We start from the raw sequence: 24326 nt of genomic DNA on the forward strand, positions 1-24326 counted from the left end.
ATTTAAAGCGGAAAAGAATAGGCCAATTAAGTGAAAAATATCAAGTAAATGATTGTGCTGTGTACACAGAGGTGCCCAAAAAGATGAAAGAGGTTTTCAAATGACTGCAGTTTGAGGAACAATGTGTTGTGGTCAACGGAATAGCAGTTTCAAGCCACTGCAGGAAAAGGGGAAGGGACAGGGAATCACACCCAATGTCCCTCGCCTGGGGGAAATGACTGCTCTTCTACTCAAGTATGAAACACAGAAAGTACACCTGATTCCCTTCCCAAGAATGGGAACACCCCACTGAAGTCAGAAGAGATACGTACTTATGGTAATTGGTCCTTCAAAGGCATTGGGCAGGTGTGTGACCGATGTACAATCTTCTTCGGGTGGAGCTGTGGAGCAGCAAAGAGAAAAACCATGAGAACTTTAAAAACATAGGAGCAAAACTGATGTCCACTTGTATTAGTCAGCATGGGGTTTTATTAAAGCTCTATTTGGTAACTAGACCTTGTATTGAGATCTAGACACTCAGAGAGCTTTCAACTGGCTTTGCTGTTGCAGGGAGAATGGATCCATTTGTGGATAACTTTTATACCGTGTGTGTGCGTGTATGTGCATGCACTCCTGTGTCTCTGCGCAAGATGGCAACTTATTTCTTAGACTGATTTCTCTTATTGTTGCTTCTTGTCAAAGAGGAAGGGAGAAAGGGATGGATGAATGAATGGATGAATGGATGGATGGATGGATGGATGGATGGAGGCAGGTCGGCAGACGGCTATCACAAGGAAGGCTGTTACCACAAGCATTTTAGGTGTTCTGCCATAAATCGCGAGGTCCTCATAACATTGGACAGAAACATCAGTTCAACAAAACAGGGCTTTGTTGCTTCCCAGGTCCCAGAAGCATCTTTCCTACAGGTAAAGGGCATGTCCCTTGACCTGCCTATTTCTTTGACTCATTGTGAAAACAACCGGCAGCTTTATTTATTCACCTGGAGAAAACCAGGTCTTAAGAAAAGCCATTCTTGCAAAGGCTAAGTAAAAGACATCCCAGAAGAGAGTCTCAGAGAAAGTCACCTCCTCAGTAAGTCCTCTCCTCACCAACCAATCTCAACCAGCCCCTTACCAATCCCCCACACATATCACCATCACATCTTTGCTTACAGTTCTCCTTCTGACTTACTGCTACCTCACACTATCTTGTTCATTTTACATGATGGCTGTTCATGGCATCTCTCAACCCTTAACCCCTGCTACCCAACCCCCTCACCTCCAAAGAGCTATAGAAGTTGAGTAGCGATGAATAGTGACCTTATTCATCTTGGCCAGAACATTTATGTGTGATGGGGTCAGAAAAACACTCGACAAATATTTGTCGAATGAATGAAAGAGGAAGTTCCGATATGATTCCCACAGGCCCATGCTTCCAGGAAACATACCTATGATGTTAACCACCTCCCCAAAATGGTCTACAGTGATGAATAGGTCAAGAAATGTTTAGATGAACCATGAATGGAAATGCCATAAGAAATTCTGTTTTAAAAAGTTTAAGATATATCAGTTCATTTATTCATTTTAAGCATTACTCATGAGACAGATTTTTTAAAAAGGAGCAAAAAAGATGAACATGTTCCTGTTTCTACTTTTAAGGAATTCACAAGGTCATGGATGACAATAACAATTAATATTTCTTTAGATTTTTACAGTTTTCAAAAAGTGTTCCCAATAATTTCCTCATTTGAAAAGCAGGGTAGATAGCCTGCCTCCCTGGGAGATCGTGAAGAGTATCTATACTGTCTGCTTGGTAACACCACCAGAAACCCGCCTGATCCATGAAAAGCTTCCGATACTTTATGTTGCACAGGCCCCAAAACAGGCCTTGGATTATGACTTCTTCGTGGCAGGGGTGGAACCACTTTCCCTGAATTCAGGCAACAGTAGTGCCCTGGGAAGAAATTTCTAAGGGTTAGGTTGTAATAGAATGGGATACAATGTAAAAACACTAAGACAGTTTTGGAAATCATTAGAGCCTTTGTTCAAATGGACCTTCTTCATGCTCCAGTTCCCCTTAACTTTTAAAAAGAACACCAAACCTGGCAAGAACAATATGATGAATGGTGACCCAATTGTGCAATTAATATATTCAGGCTCCCATGTCAGACAGCAGGGCCTCACTGACAATCTTTTATTTTAATGATTTAATGTTTAATGAACACAGCACTGCTGGGAGCATAGGGCCTGGTGAGCTTTTCCTGAGCCTAAGGAATTGTTAGAAAGCCTCTGAGGTGGGCTTCCTAGTGGGCTGCACCTCTAAATTGTAACTCCATTGCCCCAAAATAGCCAGGAGCAATGTTAATTACTCAGTCTAGCCAGTGACTCTGTGCCAGATAGAAAGACATCTTCCTCAATGCCTGTGTATTCTAGGTATCCAATAAATATTTGTCGAGTAAATGAGCAAATGAGTAGACAAATGAATGTAACATCTTCTCCTAAATTCCACCTTCAAAAAAGAATGAGGCATTTTACTGGAGGCAAACTCCAAAAATGAACTAATTCAAGCCAGTTCTCTGGGCTCTTAACACAGAAGTCACCAGGCTCGTGCTGGGCCTGAGACATGAGGCAATCAAAATAAAAATCATGGGGCCTTTCCAGGGTCTGCCTTATTTTCATCTATAAGCCACCTGTTACTGCTGAAACTGTAAGCATATGGAACCTATCTGCTAAGATTGTGCTGGCTTTGGTCCCTGTAGACCAAAAGGATTTGGAGGGGGTCACATCATTGGGTCTTGACCACCTGCCTGCAACTCTCAGTTGGATCTTTCCGATGGGATGCTCTGCCTGGAACAGAAGGTTATCCAGATCCATAGTTTGCTTAGCACCTCTCTCATCACCAAGACATTCAGAATTTATTTATCCTTAGATAAACACTCTTCTCCAGCTTCTTTATTCTTTTGTTTCATCATTTCAATGAGATTACCTCCCAAGACAAGAAATATGGCCACTGGTTCTTTCTCACCCTACTTCCCCAGCAGAGCCCTGACTGCATATAATTGATCCAAAAGTACTCTTTTTAAGACTTAAAGAAAAACTTATAAAAGCAGTTTATCTCCATTAAGTAAACTTGAATAAAAGAAAAGGTAAAAATCTTCTCCTTAAACTACTTTAAGCCATTTGGGTATGAACACACCCCCCCCAGAAATTCTCCAGCTTTTCAGCTGCTTTAACACCTCCCCGCAAAGAAGAGGAAAGTTAATCAGGAGGATTCACTTCCTTCTCTGAGGCTAGACCCGACCCTGCAGGGACAACTAAGAGGTAGGGAGACAAGTCTCAGTAGTAACTTGTCCACATGGTTGCCATTCCCGGTAAAACGGTGGGAGCTTCTAGTTTTTGGAGTTAAAGTTCTTTCCAGGAAGTGATACTAACTTTTAAAAGAGGGGAGACAATGTGGATTCACAACAACATAATTTATTGTATCCATGCCCTCAGCAAGATTCAGTGGGGGAAGAAAGGGGTAGTACCCAGACAATCTCAAGTGTGCGTCCCACACTAGCCCAGTCTCATGAGACCAGCCCCTTCCTCTAAAACACAAAGACTTCCCAAATACCCCCTCTGACCTCTGGCACTAAGATAAGCTATTGAAACCACATGCTGCTCTATGTCTACTTCTCCTTTATTTGCATGTGGTCTTCCTCAATATCGTGTCCTTAGAACAGACATTCTGGGTATATGGGTATGGGAACTGGATGGGGGCCATGTACCATTTTGCCTCATGGGGATTCTCCTCTTTTTGGCTAAATTCCATTTGCATTCCTTGCTCATATACCAGGGACTAAGAAATAATCTATAGTTTTCTTCTCTTTGTTGTGAGCTTCCCTCCAGAGGTTTAGGGACTTGCCTATATTTGACATAATGTATTGGCTTCAAAACACACCATTTCAACTATCAACCCTGAAACTTTCTCTTTCTCCTCATCTCTAGATTTCTCTTCCGACTTCCTACTTCCACCCCTACTTCTCATGCCACAGTGGGTGGCCGGCATAGCCGAGAGCTACTGACGTAATCTCGCAATTACTTTGATGCCTCCACTTGCACTGAAAACCCCGTGCAGATTTCATACTCTCCCACATGTGATATCTGTGTTTTTCTCATGCAAACAATGCCTTAAGTCATCACTGAATAACATCTGTGTTGGTCTCATACAACATTCTTTAACCACCTTTCAGCTAATTTAATACCCTCCTTCCCATCTCTAAGGAAAAGAGATATGCCAGGAAGACGTGTCCAATTTACCTCGTGGTTCCATCTTCCCTTCACACAATCTCAGACCTTCCTGAGGAACAGAAGCCCCAGTTTGAGAAGGAAGTAGTCAAACAACATTTGATTGTTGGCATTCAAAAGCCTGACATTTGTGTGTCTGACCCTTCTCAAGAGACCCTGAAGATACACAACGTGGAGAATTCTTGAATTCTGCTGGAGCCTGAATTAGACTAATAAACATGAGTTTCTAGGGCAGTGGTTGGAAACAAGTCCTCTGACAGGCAGAGGGGCCTGGCCTGCAGCCAAGCACACACATTTTAACTTGGTTTTCTTGTTCTCTGGTTGTCAAGGCTCTCAATTGTTGGGAAAGGAAACTCAAGAAGGTCAAAGGCCTACTGTATATCCTCCCAGCTTTCTCTCCAGGCCCAACATAGAATAAATACTTCTAAGCCAAGCCACTTGGCTTGTACCCCAATACCATCATTAGGTTCATGTCACTTCCTGATTCAAAACCCTGCAGTGACTTCCCATCCCACTGAGAATAAAATCCACACTCTCTACCATGGCCTACAAGGCCCTATGGGACCCGGGTCCTGCTCACGTCTCTGACGTCGTCATTCCTCGGCATTCCCCCTTCTGATCACTGGGCTTTATCCACCCTGGCCTCCTCGGTGTCCTCAGAATAAGTCGCAGTGCTCCTCCATGCCTGGCTTGGCACTGCTGTCCTCTCTGCCCATGGCTGTTCTCCCTGACACCGGTTGGGGCTCTGTCTCAAATGGACCTGCTCACAGGCAGCCTCGCCGGCCACCTTCTCAGAGAAAAGCTTCCCTAGCGCTCAGAAGCTTCTTCTTTGGCTTTCTTTTTTATAGCACTCATCACTTTCTGACTTCATATGAGGTATTGACTCTTTCTCTCTTTCCTGTTGGCCTCCCTGCCTTGCAAGTAAGCACTCCGGAGAGAGGAAGCCTGTCTCTGCTGCAGCTGTGGAGATATTCAGTGAGCATCTGTTATGTGAATGGAAGCTGCATGACTCCCTACTTAAGCCAAGACTGATGCATGTCCAAGGCCACCCCAGATGCAAAGACCATCCCCTTGGAACCAACCTGAAGCATTGAAGCAGTACGTGTCATACTGGGAGGTGTTGGATGTGAGGATGTACACCCCTGTGTTGTTGGCCGCACAGATGGAGTTAGGGTGGATACGGGGGATCACCACATGCCCTTCTATGAACCCGTACCTGCAAAATGAAAGCGAGAGGTTATCGCCCTGTGAGGCTGTGATGGGGACTGTGTGACATGCCATCAGATGACATCTCACATAGCACCCGGGGTCATTGGTTCACCTCTGGGGATGATACAGGTTTGAACAACTCGTTACATGAAATCCAGAAATAAGAGCTGAGAGAGAGAAGGAAAGGGATCAACACTGAGGGTGGCAAGGTGATTTTATTTAGAGCTCTGTAAAGAGCTTTAAAAGAAAAAAAAAATTCATGGAAGAAAAAACTGGCTTTTTAAAAATAAAAAAGTTTTATTTAAATAATCTCTATACCCAGCGTGAGGCTCAAACTTACAACCCCGAGATCAAGAGTCGCACACTCTACTGACCGAGGCAGCCAGGTGCTCCAGGAGAAGAAAACTGGTTTCAAATAAATTATGTGGGCAGCAGTGTCAAGTCAGTTTGAACATGTGGAGGGAAGCCTGAGTCACTGAGGTGAGATCCACTCTGGCTCTCTATCACCTTCACATTTTCCAGAAAATACATCAGACGACCAGTTCCCATAAGCTAGGGCTAGGTGGCTCTTCCTTTCAGTCCACACAGGTCTGACCTGCCTATTTCCCATCCTCTACTCTTCCTTTTTTGTGTCACCTTTCCCTGTGATTCCCTCTCTCCTGACTCCATTACTATAAACACGAAGCCTTGTTTATATGCTAGAAACACAGTATATTTTCTTCATGAGCATCGCAGGCATAATTTCATTACCAGTGGAAGTAAATTGACTGTCATTAAAATGGGAGTAATAGTGATTAAGTAAGTAGATAGCGGTGCCTCATTTAGCTCAGGAATTTTCCAGAGGCAGCTCAGTCGGCGAAGTGTGTAAGCCCCCTCTGCCCTCACCAAGATGTTTCTGGGAGCATGATGGAGCCTGAGGCCCTGTGGGATACAACAGAGAGTGCCCAACCTCTTCAGTCCGCATCTCGGAAGCTAAGTACTCACTCACTGCACCATGTCTCCTGAATATAAAATGCCTCCAAAAATAAGATATGTGCGGTGAAGGGGTTGGTGGCAGGGGTACGGTAGAGAGGAGCAAGCTAAAGTTTGTTTAGAGGACCAGCAAGTTTCTGAAAATGCAATGCTGGCTAAAATGCATGGCGGAGAGCCTTTTTAATCTTTGCTACCAGAGGTAACAGTTCACAGTTCATCATCCTGCAAGACCCACGGAAATGGCTGTGAGTTTGAAATTTCTAAGCACAGGGAACTCATCAGGTCTGTGTCGCAACTGTAGCTCCCATGACTAATTCCTCCTCTGAAAGGACAGACTGGTTTCTCCAAAGACTCCTTAATTTGGTGGGGAGAGAGAGAGAGCAATTAAATGTTAATAAGTTTCCATCTATCTGGGAAATGCTACTAATCAGGGTGGGGCAGACAGAAGAGAGTGGCTGCTAGGGTTTTCCTGGGGCCTACAAGCCTCAGCCACCTGTCTTCTGGCAGAGATCTGATTCACAGCCGCCTGAGTGAAATTATGGAAATGCGTTTTGCAACACTTAACGCCCGCTATGGGTGGAACGATAGATTTCTTTGGCACCATTTTTCTTTTTCTTTCTTTCTTTCTTCTTTTTTTTTTTAATGGCAACACTCTTTGGTGAGCCTACTCCCTACCCCGCCTGCATCACACTGGGAGATCTGTGTCACACTGACATTCTAGAATCTACATTCCCTTTTTAAGTTATGCCCAAGTTGTTGCCACCATGAGCCAACTGCCGCTTGTCGATGTCCCACCACACGTGAGTTGGGATATTAAAATTTATATATGTGTATATACTGCCCCAGCAAGTTGCTGTTCACAGGGAGGAAGGAAACGCTGAGCAAATCCACGCATCATGCTTCTGTCTCCTCCTCGCCCTCAGACCCTCGGGAGGGTCATGAAATTCTTGCCCTGGGCTCAGATGAAGCGGGATTAGCCTCTGGACCCCTCCTGGTGCAAGCGACATGGCCCTGGGGGAGCTCTGGCATGTCTGCAAGCTTCAGTTGCTTCATCCATGAAGTGCAGAAATCAGATCAATGCCAGGTGCGTCCAAGGATAGAGGGGACGTGGGCAAGTGGACAGCAGGGCGTGTCCCACCTCTAAGTGCACGGAGCTTAGCCCGTGGGAGTCTGAGGAACTCCCCTTGCTTTCAGCAGATGGGAACATTTCTGTGTTTCCTAAGTATGTCTTGTCTGTATTTCACAACCCAAATTCAGTCTAGTAAGTCTACTTTCTTAGACTATTGGCCGAGTCAGGGCCATATTTAAGCAATTACCCTTGGGAAGGGGATGCATGGATCTGCTCCCTGGCCCGCGCTGGGAGCAGCGGACAGAGCTTCTCCCTCTGCTGCTCTCGGGTTCTCCCAGACCTAGCTCTGAACGCACGCGGATGTGCGTGCACGTCGGCCCTTTTTTTCAGAGCAGTACCGCTGAGTAGATTGTTCTACAGGAATGGAAATGTTCTGTCTAGAATCTACGCCCTCCAATCTGGCAGCCACTCATCACCTGGGGCTTGCGGAGCAACCAAATGTCAACAGTGTTACCGAAGAACCAAAGCTGAATTTTCTTTGTCATTTAGTGCAAATTGCCACATGGGGCTAGTGGCTACCTTCTCAGTGCCGTGTGGGAGTAAAGATTTTTCTTTCCGTTTTCAGGCAGAGAGACCCCGCTGCCACTCCTGACGTGTGTGCGTCCTCTGCAAGCAAGGGCCAGGGTAGGCATGTTGACATTACATTTCATGGTCTGAATAAAGCCTTCCCTGATTTGACTTTGAAAGAGCAGCCTGTGGGGCGCCTGGGTGGCTCAGTGGGTTAAGCCTCTGCCTTCGGCTCAGGTCATGATCTCAGGGTCCTGGGATCAAGCCCCACATTGGGCTCTCTGCTCAGCAGGGAGCCTGCTTCCTCCTCCCTCTCTCTGCCTCTCTGCCTACTTATAATCTCTGTCTGTCAAATAAATAAATAAAATCTTTAAAAAAAAAAAAAAAGAAAGAAAGAGCAGCCTGTTTTTGCATGTGTGTGTGTATGTTTAAGAGGAAGGGGAACCACTTTATCTAATGACATTACATTGCAAAAACAGGGGGGAGCTGCCAGCAGGCTGGAAACTTCAGAGCAGTTGCTCGGATTACCCAGAGCTCTTCTAGTGAAAACAAACCAACCAAACCACTTTGCCGTGGCTGTCACCACTACTAGGTCTTAGTGTCTCCCGCTCACCACAGGGTCAGAGGAAATTTAAACACACAGGGCCGCTGCCTGCTGTGAGTGCCCTGAGCAGCATGGCATGAACTGGGGTCCAGGGAGCTCTGTGATGTCCCATGCAAGGTCTCTCAGGAGGTCTCCTGGGTCCCTCTGACCACTTCCCTCTCGCTTAGAATAACACATCTTAATAATTTTCATGTCCTTTTATTTCTGGTCAAGCCAGAGAAACACAGAAGAGAAACAAACACACGCGAGACAGAGAGACAGAGAGAGGGAGTTGTTCGAAAACGCTGCTTTGAGCCAAGTCTGCTCAGCCAAGACTCCACCAGGCACATATTTATTTTAAACACTGTTATTTGGTTTATGTTTTCTTGTGGTTCCGACAATGATATTGCATGCTGCTTCAAAGCTGGGAGAGCGCTGTGGAAGCACTTTAGGCAAGAGGATTCCAGCTGCTGACCCTTAAGGGCCTCCTCTGGGCAACCCCACTATGATTCACAAACGTGTCTTTAGCTGGCTTTAAATTCCTGTTGTCCTACAGGTTCCAGGTTGACTTGGCCAAATTGATAGGTGGGGCCCACCCTTCAGGCAACCATCCATCAGCTGTCAGGGAGGAGCCTCTGAGGCCTAGGCCCCGCCCCCAATGCCCCACCCCCGGCTTTTCTCCTCCTACCTGCAGGTCTCAAACCCGACTTTCAGGGCTTTCTCCATCTGGTCCATGGTGGGCAGGCTGCTGTTGAAAGCCTTGCAGAGGTCAGGAGCCTCCGTCTTGGAGATGCTGTAACGACCATTCTTCTCCACGTGGAACACACCTGCATATCGGCAGGTTATATTCAAATCTGTGGGATGAAACAGAAATGGTACATACTTTTGCATAACTTATTTGGGAAGGATTAAGAAGTCTGTCTGATGGTAAATTCATTAAAAACAAAAACAGCCCATGGGGCTAATAATACAGTGTATGTTAATTTTTTAAAAGGTATAAATAAATAAATCTTTAAAAAAAGAAAAGAAAAGAACAAAACAGAACATCTCCATTGGCCAGAGCCTTCAACATTCACTCCAGCATTCCAAAGCACTACACACTAAGCTCAACTCTGAGCTAAGACACAGTAAAGGAGCATCACTCTGGCATTGTCTCCATTGGGTGCTCTACAAACAATTTTTAAGATTTTGTTTATTTCTTTAACAGAGAGAGAGAGAGAAAAAGAGAGAGTGACCGCACAAGCAGGGGGATTGGCAGACAGAGGGAGAGGGAGAAGGAGACTTCTACAGAGCAGAGAGCCCCCATGTGGGGCTTGATCCTAGGACGCTGGGATCATGACCTGAGTTGAAGGCAGACATTTAACTGACTGAGCCACCCTGGCATCCCTATAAACAAGTTTTTTTAAAAGCATATGACTTTTTTCTGATTCCTAAAGTAATACAACTTGTAGAAAACTGACAAAATTCAGGGAAATAATGAAGGAAAACAAGGTTATTACTACTGCCAATACTTGAAACATTTTGTTTTATCTTCTTTCAGTTTTCTGAATGTGTGTGTGTGTGTGTGTGTGTGTGTATACTTCTGTACTTATATAGTTAAAACAGTATTAAATGTACAGTTTTAGATTTGGGCATCCTTTTTTCTACTTTATCTTATACCATGAGCATTTTCCCACAATCATGTGCTATCCCTCCCTTACTTGTAACCTCTAATGCTTCTGGTTGCACCCAGAATAAATGTCCTCTTCATGGCTGACAAGACCTACAGGAGCTGGCTCCTATCTCCCTCTTGAACCCTCAGCAGCTCACTCTGCTCCAGGCATAAACTTGCCTTCAGTTCCTTCGGACATTCTGAGCACTTTGCCACCTTAGAACACATTATCTACCTGCCCTCTGTCTAGAGTGTTCTGTTCTCAGATCATCACGTTTTGTGTTTTAGCTCCACATCACTCCCTCTTAGAGGTCTTCCCTGAACATTGTTACCCAACCCACGCATCTCCCTCACTCACCCTGCTTTGGTGTCCCCACAACAACTTGTTTATTTATTTGTGCATTCAGTTATTATCCATCTGCCCTTCCTGTCATAGAAGCTCCAAGAAAAGCAAGGACCCTTTACCTGTTTGTTTGGTTTCTCTAATTCTTAAAATAGTGTGATGGACAGTAGATGTTCAATAAATATTTACTGAATGAATAAATGGCTCCTTAAAATTTCCTACAAAACACACCTTCCACATATTGACAGATAGAGCCAAGATCAGTGGTTGGCTCCCAAGAGTTAATGGCATTTAAAACGAAGCCTAATGGCTATCAACTGCCTAAAGCATGATTTAATCCAAGGGCTCTTGTGAATTTTGCAGACATGAATCTAAAATCTCAATAAGGAGCTGAAGAATTATCTGCTTCTACCTGATTCTGTGACACCATCTCACAAGGCTTCTAAACCATTACTAGAAAACTCCTTCTTTTTCTGGGGCTGGGTTATCATCCCTAGTTGGCACTCCAGTGAACTCCAAAATGGAAAGGTGATGTCATTGAAACTGTCCTGGAGGAGTGTGATTTCTCCTGACCACGTCCTTGAGCCTCAAGTGCAGTCCTTGGCTGACAAAGAAGCTCACTGACGTTTCTGCTGGGCCTACCATACGGTGGACCACGGGCCAGGCCGGGCACCATGTTGGTAGTTAGAAGCCAGCTCTGGATTCAGACAGAACTGGCTTTAACTGACTCTATCCCTCAATGGGGCAGGTCCAAATAAAGTCAGAAGATCTTGCTTATGAATCAGTGAGAAAACTGAAGCTCAGAAAAATGAGTTACCCCAGGAAGTGAGCACTTCTATCTAGAACCTGTAGTTGATTTCCTGAATCTCAGCTGCTTTGTTCCTCAGTTCTGAGCTGATAGCCAGGGGAGGGGAGGCCTGTTACTGCAATGTCCTTGGGTCCCCAGCACCTCTGGGGTTCTGTGGAACCCCATCTTCCACGAATGCCAAGCAGTGAATGTATGAATGTGTGTATGTGTTATTTATAGGCAAAGAAACGGAAGCTCAGAAAAATTAATTTCCCCAAGTCAGCCAATGGCAGAGCTGGAATCCCATCTCCGGTCTGCATAGCACTGAAACTCAAACCACTCCAAACCACTTTGCTGTGGACTGGGATCCTTCCAGGTCATTAGAGCAAGCATCGGCTCTAAAGGGGAGAAGCGCTCCAAAACAAGGGCCATAGAAGGACAAACACTCGGCTGGTGCTGCTGAACTGAATCGACAACAACCGCTTTCTCCTTTCCGCGCAGGAAGCAGGTTCTAACCACCAGGAAGCGGTGTCTGATGATTTACAAAATAAGATGATGAGAGAACTGTGAAACTTCTGTATGATCTTCCTCGCCTCGGAAAATACTAAATGAAGAAGAAGAAAGGGAGCTTCGATAAGACAGAAGCCTCCATCAGTTGCTTCTCTTTTTGTGTCATTAGCACGTAGGTGCATTTTAAAAGCAGCAGGGGCGCCTGGGTGGCTCAGTGGGTTAAGCCGCTGCCTTCGGCTCAGGTCATGATCTCAGGGTCCTGGGATCGAGTCCCGCATCAGGCTCTCTGCTCAGTGGGGAGCCTGCTTCCTCCTCTCTCTCTCTCTGCCTGCCTCTCTGCCTACTTGTGATCTCTCTCTGCCAAATAAATAAATAAAATCTTTAAAAAATATATATATTTAAAAGCAGCAGTCCTGAGGGGCCTGGGGAGCGCGTGTTTTTGCCTGATTCATTCCTTTTGGGGGTGTCCTCCAGCAGCTCACACAATGCCTGGCTGATGAGGGAGGAGGACAGCCAGGAGGGAACTGCACAAGGCTCTTTTGAAATACTGTTTGTTCTCACTGACATTTTCAGTTTTGGCCTTTGTCAGCCAGTCTTCACGAGGTGGGAAAACTGTCAGGCCGGGTGACGGCCCTTCCGGCGGCTTTCCTCGGCCAGCATACAAAAGGAAAACAGCCTCGCAGGCAGCTTCTCGGAGGCGAGGCTGCTCAGGGGAGGCCGCGGGAGCGGGGTGATCGGCCTGTCACTGTGTGGCCAGGTGGCCGCTGTCACTCCCGGGTTAAAAATAAAGTCTGAGGCCCAGACGGTGGTTTGGAGCCGAACGGCAGTTTCTGTCGTATTAAAATTCATTCTCGTTTACCAGCTGGCACCCAGAACATGCAAATGCAGAAGGAACCGAGACGTTTGAATAAAATGCCTTGAGTTCCATAGGCAGCCGCCTGCGTGACTGCAGAGACCCGACGCGCATGTGCCGTGTGAGCACGCCAGCCCGCGTGAGCGGCGGGAGTGCGTGCGTGCGTGCGTGCGTGGCTGCGCGTGCGTGGCTGCGCGTGCCTGCGGTCAGCCGGGACAGCAAGGATCAGGGGACCTCAACCTGCGGCCGCCCTCCGTGGGGCGGCTTACTCAGGGCCTGCGACATGGCAGGTAGCTGGCAGGGGCTGCCCAGGGAATGCGCAGTTCTGGGCAGAGGGGAAGCCCCACGGTTCACGTTAAGCTTCATTCAGCGAACGAGGCCAGATGGAAGTTCGCCACCAGGGCATATGCAAAGATGGCGCCCGAAACTTGCTGCCAGTCAGCTCTCCTCACGAGCCTTCTGAGTTCCTCCCTCTGCCTCCCTCTTGCCTTTGAGAGGGACCAAGCCTTCAAGGCTGTGTAGCCTTTCATAATTTATGAAGACTTTCCAACACGCTTCCTTCACACTGACGCAAACCCGAATTATGACTCCAAAGGCTACTAATGATACCAGCAGCAATAATAATAGCAAATACAGACCAGGCAGACACCCCTCTACACACTTCACAAGTACTCACTCATTTTATCCTTAAAACAACCCTATGAGGTAGGTGATATTATTATCCCCACTTTACAGATACAGAAACCGAGGTACAGAGAAGGGAAGAAACATGCCCAGGTTCACAGAACTAGTGATGATGAAGCCAGGATTCAAATCCAGTCAGTCTGCCGCCATGCATGCAACACACTTACCCACTGGGCTAATACGGCCAACTCCAACTGAAGTAACTTTTAATGACTTCCCAGCCTCCCCGATGCATAGTCTTTCCAGAATATTTCCAAGGTTCAGGGAAAGTTAGAACAAGATCGAGGTGTGAGTAGCTGTGGACCACAGATGACTGGACAGACACCAGCATCTCCGGCCAGGGCCACGCCACGAACCCCTTCCAGAGAAGCAGGGCTTAACACGTGTGTGTCTTTCTCCTGAGAAACAGAGGCTTCTGTGATTCAGGATCTGTGGTGACTCAAGAGGGCTAATACAGCATGGCCAACTGCATGTCTCACACAAGCATTTCCAGCTGAAAGTAAGTCAAGAATGTTTTCCGTTGAGCCCTCTGGTCTCCCATAAATCTCCTGCGTCATGTAACAAAGAAACGGTCCCAAGTCCCTCCCTCTGAGAGACCCAACAGGCAACATTAACTGTTCAAAGCCACTTTCGCATTCAGGGAGGAGTCTCTCCGCGGGGAGAAGGGCCACCCAAGCCATTGGAGTGCTTATGACTATAGGAGGGACAGAGGGGTCATGGGGTCCAGTGTTCAGGGTTTCTCAACAAGAGGTTTGCCAGGGACCTGTCAGGAAGTCTAGAACAAGGTGCTCTCCAAGAGTCTAACCTAATCCCTGGCACCAGACTTTGGCATACTGAGGACCTCCCACATCTGGGTTCGAATCTTGACACAGCCCCTTGCTCTAGGCTACACAGCTAGGTAGTTCCTTCCCCTCTCTGACACTCAATTTTCTCAATGGATGATGATACCAACTGATCCCGGTTTTTTAAAAAATTATTTTTATCTGACACAGAGAAAGAGAGTAATCACAAGTAGGCAGAGAGACGGGGGGAAGCAGACTCCCCACTGAGCAGAGCGCCCAAGGCGGGGCTCCATCCCAGGACCCTGAGATCATGACCTGAACTGAAGGCAAGGCTTAACCACTGAGCCATCCAGGCACCCCCCCCGGATTCCGGTTTGATAGGTGATTGGCAATTAATTAAAGTCAATGGTTGCATACCTATTAGGCAGCTTATATACTCCAGCTAATTTAATTCCCACAAAAAGTGCTATGAAGGAGGCACTTCGGCCAAACCCTTTTAGAGACAAGGGAACAGAGGCACAAATAGATTCAATAACTTGACTCCAGTCATCCAGGTGGGAGAGGCAGGGATCTAACTTCAGTGCTGGGCTGCCAATTAACTATGCAGGGTTCTGGGGTAAACTAATTCTTACTTGGATAAATCCTAGCTGACCCATATAATACCATTAATCTTACCTATATTTTCCACTAAGCCACAGATCAAGGAAAATAGGTCTCTCTAGTAAAATCGGCCCAGCACATTTCAAAACCTTGCCAAGCAAGATTGCAAGACCGAAGAATGGTTTACCCAAGTCACTCCCCCCAAGTGGGAGAAAATCACACCATCTGCTGAGAATAGAGCACTGTGTAATTTTTCCCTAACATGCCATTATCTATATGCCTGCAAACCTTCCTGAGAGGTGAGTGGAGCAGGGGTGGTCTCACAGTTGACTAGCAATGGTGCTAGGTGACAAGAGGTTTTCCACCTTGAATCCACCAGTTGGTCTTAAGGGGGTGTCCATAAGCCTGCGATGTTGTGTGCAAGCCTATGTGTGTATGTACATCTTGGTGTGCACTTGTGTACCTGTAGAGGGGTTTGGGTGGGACAGACTCCCTAGGTTTCACTGGTTTCTCAAAAAGGTCTGTGAAATGAACAGGTAAAGAATTACAAGGAATTAGGATCACCCCAGGTTTCTTCAGTAATGAGAGATTCCAGGATTCTGGAATTTCAGAACTTCCTCGTAGCCTTGTGACAGCCCAGGCTGTATGTCTCCCTCCACACTGTGTCCCCAGTACTCAGCACAGTACTGCCTAGAGTAGGCACAGGTTGAACAAACAAATGACTAAATGAGTGAATGAATAAATGAATATGGAGATACTCTAGCCTGCTCCCCAAAACTCAGGACAGGCAGACTTGGGAGGTGCAAAGAACACATCTCAGGCCCAGTCCCCAAGTGACATCTAGAAAATCACCAGCTGGGCCTTGTTGTCAGACGTTTAAAACGTCTTTCCCCTGAAGCACCTGCTTCTGAGAATCTCTCCCGTTTTCCCTGGAAGGGTCTCAGAGAGCCACTTTCAGTGTTGGAAGTGGCTTTATCGGTCTGAATTCTGGCTGTCATCTCTGCAATGGGCATCCTGTCATAGGACCATTCCTGCAGTCAGGTCTGGGAGAGGATGACAGTCATGCTTCATGGCAGGTGGAGGCCAGCAGAAGATGACACACAGTCATCCTATGCCCAGAGCCTCCTGGTCCTCTGAAACAGACTTCGCCAGATAGTCCTAAATGAATTCGTTGCTTCTCCATCATGAGTCCCCCAGATGTGCCTCATCCCTATTTGACATCTCCCCAAGAGGGATAAGGCAGAATAGGATTTTTTTTTTCCTACTAATTTGGTCTCAGAGTCGGCTATGTGTCTGGGGGAAGTGGATTTTTCCTGAAGTTGGCAATAGGGCCAGCTCCTGGGACCTGGTGCCTGGAATAGTTCCCACGGCCACAAAGACAAGCGTCATGACTCCCCCATTGCCAACACAGAGCCGTGTGAGCTTTTCAGCTTCTGCACCTCAGAATTCATTTCATTCTTGCCACCATTCCATGTGGTCGGCACCTTCATTTTCCCCTTTTAGGCAAGAGGTAAGTGATTCACAGAGAAGACAGGAGGAACCAGAGCTTGTAAGCAGGGGCTATGTTTCAGACTGGGCAGTCCAGCCAGTCACACTGAGGTGAGAACAGCACCCTCTGTGTGAAGAAAATGCTAGAACTATAGGAAGTCACTTATCCTCCATGAGGTTTCTCAAGTGCAGAGAGGTGAGCTCTATAAGAGAGCTCTGGAAAGAGGAATTGGAGCTTCCTGAATATTACTGTAAGATCAGAGGTCCCTTGATTCTGGGCCATGAGACTCAAGAGGTCAGGGCCTTTGCTCAAAAACAGGTTCTTCAAGAACCTGTTTGCTCAAGAACAGGTAAGGCTTCAGTGGAGGCCCTCCCCAAGGAACGTCCACCCTCTCCATCAGGAGGAGATTCGGAGGTCTCCCTGTTCACTGGCTTGCCCCAACTGTGGGCTGCCTACCTCTTACTGATTCTACCTGTGCTGGTCTTGTGATCCCCTTGGGGGCTGAGAATTCAACCTGAGCTACAGCCTCAGGCTTCCCCTGCCCTTTACAGCCTCTGGCCCATCAGGCAGGGCAAATGAAGAGAGGATCTTGGGACTTAGGGTTGGCTCAGGGCTGGGACACCAGACCACAGGCTGTCCCTGTGACATTTTGAGATGTTTTCTGCCCAGCCCAGAAATCTCAACAGATCAAGCTAAAATGTCAAGCCAATCAAGCCAGGGATGGCCCTTCAGGCTAACTGTGTCTAACACCATGAGCTCCTGGGAGGAGGTGGCAGGCAAGCTTCTCGGGTAGTGGCAGCCGGAAGCGCTGGTGGATTCCCCCACATTTTTCATTTTCATAGTGTTTATCTTGAAGTAGCCAGGATTCTGTTTCTGTCTTCTGATTTGCTGAGCTCATGTCTAAAAAAAGATTACACAACTCACAAACCTAACCGAACTGATTCTGATTAGAAGCAGGGAGGAAAAAGGCCAGTTTTTTTTCCCCAAGCATAATGGTTATTTGGATCATCTATGTTTAAAGCCAGGTGGGGCAATGGCAGTTTCTAAGAGAAAATCCAGAATAACTGAGCATCGTTCCCCAGCCCGTTGTGAGAAAAGCAGGGCCTTCGAGGTCCATAACTGCTAGAATCCTGACTCCTTGTTCAGTGCTCTCACTCTTGAACTGCTCTTATAAAAGGCCTGAGCAAGCTGTTCCCAATAAAGCCACAATCTACTGTCTTAACAGGACACGAAGAAACCATTCTATTCTTTGTTTCCGTCATTGTCTTTAAAGACCCCCAGTTTCTATCCAGGAGCCTTCCTAGCTCTTAGGGCCCCTGCTGCCACCCAGGCCCGCCAGGCCAGAAGGCTGGCAGCCTTCCTGCTGCCCCCACGTCACTCGCCCCCATCCCCTGACGCCCATGTGATGAGAGCCTGGTGAAAGGATCTATTGTTCAGGATCCACTTCTGAATGAGGCCAAAATCACACTCAGTGGCCGAATCGCCTTTGGCTGCCCAGTGCAGACCATGAGTCTTGGGTGACTCAGTCTCTCCCGGAATTGCCCCCGGAGGTGGGTGAGGGTTTAATGAGCAGAGAAAATAGTCATACACTATCATACCCAGAGAATTTCCTCCAGAAATGTGTCCTGGGTTGCTTTCAACTGAGCTATTCATCTCTTGGCACTTAGAAAGGAAATGTACCCCAACTTCTTGGCGCTTGGTTATACCCCCTGACCTTTCAGCCTCTTGTCCATGGACCATAGAGCCTGTCATGGCCGCCAACACCAAACCAGCAGGGGCCCATTACCTCTGCCCTCTCAGATGAGAGTCCAAAGGGATTTCTCAGTCACTATCCTGGCCTTTCCATGGAGGCCTCCACAGGTCTGACCCCGCGGAGCTCTGGAGTTGTTTTGCAGTCTGAAGAAAGACCCCACCCCTGCCTCCTTGTAGAGTGATGGAAAAAAGGGAAGGGGACAGGGTGGAGAAAGCCTGGATCCTGGATCCAAAAGAATCTTTCCGGCAAAGGAGAGTGTGTGTCCCAACACTGTCATTTCAGTACACAATTCTGAAGGTCAAGCAGTCTTCAGTGAGTGAGTGAGTGAGTCTCCAGGAAGAGAGAGGGAGAGAAACCACAGTGTGTACACCTGCATGTTGCCATGGCGATCAGGAAACACTCAGGTCTGGCCTTGAAACCTTTGTTTTCTTCTTTTTTTGATCATATCAGTTTTAGCAGATTGACTAACACAAAGCCAGGATGTGGTAAAATGAAACGAGAAAGCCTCTCTGGGACCCACACGGGGTTTTTCCTGATGCAAGGAGGGGAAAAAAGGGGTCCCACTCTGGTAACTACATTTGCTTGTCCTGGTGTAGTTATGATTCTGGCTATATCACCTCGTTCTGGTTCAGCTTTTGCTCGGTCTGCTGCCCGTACTTTGAGGAACTGGTTGACTGTACTTAGTTCAAGGGAGGCCCTTCATGAATGCCGAGGCAGACCAAGGCTGTCACACACAGGTGGGAGCTGCATTCAGGGGGTTCGAGGGTCGCTGATGCGCTTCTGAGCCCCAGGGCCCCCACCTGGGAGGAGGAACTGGTTTTAGCTTAAATCCTGTTAGTTATAAGCTGCATGACCTTGAGTAACTCACGCTAGCTTCCAGGTTCACACCTCACCTTCCTCCCTCCCAGGACCAAATAAGGACTTAGGGAACACTTGGCGCCTGTGGGATAAAAGGTGGGGGGGGGGGCTGGTACGCACTCCAGGGACAGTACTGAAATCTCAGATATCTTCTCAAAAATCCAATATTAGTTTCGGGCGCATTTGGGCTCCAAGCCCTGGGGAACAGACAGATAGAAGTGTATAAGCCAGCCTTAGTGATCTTGCCATGTGGGTGGCTTCATTCTCCAATTCCACTTCCCAAAGCAGTTCTGTGAGGCCCAGCAGGTAAATGCCACGGATCCATTTTCCAGATGAAGAAACTAAGGAACAAGAGATTCAGAGACTCCAAGTCTTACAGAGCCTGAGTAACACCCAGACCTTGACTCAGATTGTCAACTTCTTCCGGTTTCCCCCCATTCTTGGCAGGGCTCACCTTTCCATCTCAGATTGTCAACAAGCAAAGGGAAAAGGTGAGTGCTAGAGAGAAACAATCGTTTTCAGACTGTCCCTTACCATGAAGTCTTAGGCAGAGCCACAGTATTTAGGACAGGTGAAACCAGACCTATTCCAGGGGCAGCGGGAGTGAAGGCGGAGGGGCAGACCCCAGATCCTTGACCCACCAGCTGTTTATTCTTGCCCAGCCCCCCTGCCACCCTACCAGTGGCCCTGACACCCTCCACAACGCTCTGGGAGGCTCACTCTGGAATTCTCTGGAAACCACTCATAGCAATGTTAACCAATCGGTAAGGCCAGCAATGTGCCAGCAGCTCCAAAGCATTTGGAGCCCTAAGAGGGTTAGTCACTCCTCGTGATAGCTATGGAAACACAGAGTCGGAGCGCTAAGTAATTAGCACAGGCTCACAGCTCAAAGGCTGCAGCCCAAGTGAAACGCAATTGTGTCAAAATGCTTTACAAGTGATATAGGCTTAGTATGACTATTTTTGTATTTTTTCCCCCTCAGTCTCAAGAATAAAATTACTTTGCTTTTTAAAGTTCGGCAGAGATTGTCCCAAGCCACCCTCATCTCCTCCCCCAGTAGCGAGGAGACAGCACAGTCTGATTTTCCAATGCTATTTTACAAGGATGGGATTGGTCTACAGTGTACTCCACAAGATTTCTAGAGTCAGACATGAGGGTGAACTGTTGTCCTTCAAGAGAGCGCCATTCAGATAGAGGGGAACAAGATGGCCACCAGTCCCTCGGGAACCCAACCTCACCACACAGCCTGGTGCCTCTCCAACGTGGATTTGATTTCCTCTGGCCTATCTCTTTGAGCATCTTCACAAGTGTTGAAGGACAGGTTCTGGAGTTTACAGAGCTGCTAGTCTGAGTCACACCTTAGTCCAGGAGACATAAGAGACTTTACACCTATGACCTCCCCAGACCATCTTCAAGAAGTCAAATTATCATCCCCATTTTGCAGATGAAATAAGTGAGATTCAGAGCACAACCGACCCACCTGAGTGGCAGGGGCAGTAGTCAAGCCCGGGGATGACACCTGGTCTTTGACATGAGTCAGTATTCTTGAACCACACTGGGGGCCTGAAACGCAAGTGTGCTGTAGGGTGAGGTTGGGAAATGTTTGTATGGGCAGCAGATTCAGCAGCCTGGCCCCTCGTCTCTTTGCCACTGCACTGCTTGACTCGAGGAGCTTCCAGGCCAGTTTCCAGTTAAAACCCCTCGCCAGAGAGTTTGCAGGCCACTGGGCTCATATTTATTAGTACCAGGAAGATAGAGCAGGTGGATGGAGGCTCCTACTACTGGCTCCTCCAAAGGGGGTAACTCACGGACCAAATGAGCTGGGGAGGATTTCACAGAAAAATTGGCCCTGCCCTGGGACTTAGGGAGCCCATGTCCTAAACAGAGCTGACCACCCCAGGACCAAGATAAGCTTGATGAGCGGCCTGGCTTTCCACCTGGCTGTGAGGGTAGGTCATTACCGCCACTCTTCCCGTGACAGTTCACACACCCCTTCGACTGCTAGGCTTTAACCTAACCATTTTATTAACTCTTTCTCTCTCTCCTCTCATTCCCACTGGCTCTGTCTCCCTCTCAGGTGCTAAAGTGAGAAGCTGTGGGCATTGTTGGGATGCACGCACAAGACGCAGGCTCTCCTTCCCAGTCCAAGAACCCCACTCCTGTTAATTCTTCACATGCTTTTAAGAGTAACACAAATGTCACAGAGCAGAAGCCCTATGGAGGGAGAGGCTGGATGGTAGGATATTTTAAAAAATCTGCGCCAAACAGATTTCCAGGATCGGTATAGTTGCAATTGCCCCGTGAGCTAATAGCTTGTAATTCACACCTCTTCCTGGGCTTTCCATCTGTGAAATCTCATCTGTAACCACAGATGCCAGTCTTGAATGCCAGGCTCCAGAGAACTTACTGCTGACAAGCTTTTAAATCTGACTCAAGCCACGGGGTTTGGACCAAAATCTTACCACTTCATGTTCAACTCTGGTGGGCCAAAGACAACTTCCTGCTTTTAAGGAACAGGGCCCACGCACAGAACCAGGAGCCTTGAAAGTAGAGGAAGTAACAAATGACTCTTCTGTGAAGTTGCTAAAAGAAATAGGACTTGATTTTCCTCAAAATAAATGACCGTCGGACATGGCAAGAGACCATACCTGGTGAAAGCGAAAGCTCGAGAAGTGCTCTAGAAACATCAGGGGGAGGATAACTGGGCCTCTTCCTATGAGATCTTGGCCTTCCAAATCACCATTAGTATCCCCAGGGCATGGTGCAAGGTATGAATTCAAAACACCTTCTAGAAGGTACAAGTGTTACGTACCCGATAGCTAGGAGCTAGGGAGACATACAAGGTCCATGCCATCATAAGACCTTAGCTTTTAATGTGGGAAGGCAGACAGTATATGGGTAAATGATTAATAATAAGGCAATTTGGGGTACTAATAGTGCCTCTTAGAAAATAAAAGGGGGTTCTAAAATAGTGATGTGGGGCCACTTTGTCAGGCAGTCTGTGTGGTCTGACATTTCTATAAACTTATGGATGTATTTTACTCATTTTTATGGGGCTTTGGGTGTGATCAGATATCCAGCCAAAGGAAATTACTCCCCCACAACACACACACACAGATAAAATTAGATACAGAATTCATCTTTGTCTTCCAGGGTCCACACAAGACATCCCTAGGATTTGGGCTTTCGAAGGAAGACAAGAGAAGCTTGGAAGTTCCAGTCTCCGGCAACTGAATGATTTAGTTTCTGAGATGAGAGTTCCACTGTGGTCCTAAGCTGGGGACAGAGCTGGAAGAAGGGGATGCATGAGCCCAGAATCCTGGGATCATGAACTGAACCAAAAGCAGCCGCTCAACTGACTGAGCCACCCAGGCACCCCACAGTTTCTTAATCTTTAAACCTCAGTTACTTTGCTAGTGAAGTGAAGGTAATGCCTACCTCAGGGTGATTTAAGAATTAAATAAGGGAAAGCACCAAACACTTAGCAACAGAATTGACACCTAGCAAGTGCCTGGTACTTGTCAATATTATCCAATCATAAGGTAGTTCCAATATAAGGTCCCTCTTACTCTGGCTTCATTCTTGATTAGCTGGTCAACCACCCATTGCATCCTTGGTGACAACCACTCAGGACCTCCAGTTAACCAGGAACCAGGAGCCTAATTCTCCAGCCACATGTCTCTTGCTCTACATAATCGTGTGCTATCTGACAGAGAGTCTGTCTATAAATCTTCATCTTAGGAAGGAGCCTGCCTTGAAGTGGGTTCCACTGGGATGACCCCCAATTCATCTCTGTATCCCCAGTGTCTGATATACAGTGTGGTGTCTGACAAATGTCCCTTTGGTTTCAGTGGGAGAAGCATGAGGCTGAGAATCCAGTGACCTGGGGTCTGGAGCCAGACTTCTTCCTGATACACTGTCAGTCCTGGGAGAAATTACTTTATTTCCCTGGGCCTTAGTTTCTTTATCAGACAAGTAAGAGTTTGGATCTGGTGACCTCTAGCTCCCCAGCTGACCCAGTCCCGTCTCTAGGAGAAGTCTATGCTTCTTTCTAACTCACTCCCCTGCTCCCCTGACCTTTCTCCTCCCCGACCCCCAGAACCTGAGTGGCTCCTTCTTGCCTGCAGGACCATGTCTCTGCATCCTGGAATCCAGGCAGCAGTGGTGTGACCGAGCTGCTGACAGTAATGTGTCAGGCAAGGTACATCGGCCGGCAGAAAGAGACAATAGACAACACAAGAGAGTGTCACCAGCATCCTGCTCTCCAATTACACCAAATAAATGCCTTTGAGCACTCAGAGATTAGAGCCTCCCCGATCGAAGCTGGAGGGAAAGAATGGTTTCAATTAAGAGAAACAGCAGAATTACTGATTTCCTTAGAGACACTCCTCCCAAATTACTACAAACAGCCCCAGTGCTCCCTACTGTGAATTTCAGTGTCAAGGGCCAATTCAAACCATTCTTCAGTCGTGAGACAATCCTCAAGCAAGGCACTCTCAGCAGCCCCACCTCTGCAAGAGGGAGACGAGGCACTCCCCGATCTTTGGTGGTCTCGGAGGTCCCACTACCCCGCCAAGAGGGAAGGGAGGGAAGTTCCCACCACCTCCTTTCCTGAAGATAGCTCCCAGTAGGTCTAAATTGTTTCAAGGCCCTTCCTAAGGAGCCAGAAAAACCCAGACTCTCAGGAAAAGCAGATGCTTTGAATTTTCAAGACCTCCACTTACGGGGATGGAAGAACAGGATTAACTCCCCATAAAGCGGAGTGGAAGCTCGTGGTGTAAGGTTGAAAGGGAGAGGAGAGCTCTGGACTGAATTCCAGCCCCACCACATAAGAGCTGAGCCATCTTAGGCAAGTTCCTTTACTTTGATGAGCCTCAGTTTCTCAGCCTATAAAATGGCTCTGATGAAAATCAGTCGATCATTTATTCAGTGGCTATTTGCTATGTATATACCTCAAAAAGGAGTCTGTGGGAGTTATATAATAAATATGCATGAAGCAGCAGCCTTGGGTTTGGTTCCTAACAGGTGTGGGTTTGGTTCCTAACAGGTGTGGGTTTGGTTCCTAACAGGTGCTTAGTAAATGTCAATCTTTTTACTTTTCCCACAGGGATATAAATCTTGGACGACTGGCCACAGCTTTCCCCAGTACCGTGGACATTCCTAGGCTGTAAACTATGATGTCCTGACACCAAGAAAAACCATTTGTGCTTTTATAATCTTCTGTTTCAGCCTGAACAACAGTCCATGGCCATACTCTCATGAAATTAAAAGCAAAATGAGAACCCAACAAAAATGCAAATACTCCTATTAAAAGGTGCAAGAGCCTTAGTCACTCCTCAGGTGTGGTTGGG

The 24326-nt window shown here is 47.2% G+C and overlaps 1 protein-coding gene and 2 long non-coding RNA genes across 22 annotated transcripts in view; 2 read left to right on the forward strand and 1 right to left on the reverse strand.

Annotated features, from left to right (window-relative positions):
• The window catches only part of CD44 (CD44 molecule (Indian blood group)), an 86993-nt gene that overhangs the window by 43024 nt on the left and 19643 nt on the right, over positions 1-24326 (reverse strand). For all 20 annotated transcript variants that reach the window (XM_045066026.1, XM_045066027.1, XM_045066025.1 and 17 more), the window contains exons 2-4: positions 9354-9519; positions 5348-5481; positions 312-380 (exon numbers count right to left, since the gene is read on the reverse strand). In XM_045066026.1, coding sequence (XP_044921961.1) covers positions 312-380; positions 5348-5481; positions 9354-9519 — 369 coding nt within the window. The remainder of the gene's footprint in view (positions 1-311; positions 381-5347; positions 5482-9353; positions 9520-24326) is intronic.
• On the forward strand, positions 6973-8324 carry LOC123387765. The gene is made up of 3 exons (XR_006602253.1): positions 6973-7246; positions 7370-7530; positions 8141-8324. It is a non-coding gene; the product is annotated as an uncharacterized LOC123387765 (long non-coding RNA).
• On the forward strand, positions 12879-23977 carry LOC106006147. Its single transcript, XR_006602254.1, has 5 exons — positions 12879-13099; positions 13903-13992; positions 19423-19466; positions 21053-21743; positions 22129-23977. It is a non-coding gene; the product is annotated as an uncharacterized LOC106006147 (long non-coding RNA).

This window comes from Mustela putorius, unplaced genomic scaffold (assembly GCF_011764305.1).
Source record: "Mustela putorius furo isolate JIRA1106 unplaced genomic scaffold, ASM1176430v1.1 tig00003859_pilon_pilon_pilon, whole genome shotgun sequence".
NCBI classification, from domain to species: Eukaryota; Metazoa; Chordata; class Mammalia; order Carnivora; family Mustelidae; genus Mustela; species Mustela putorius.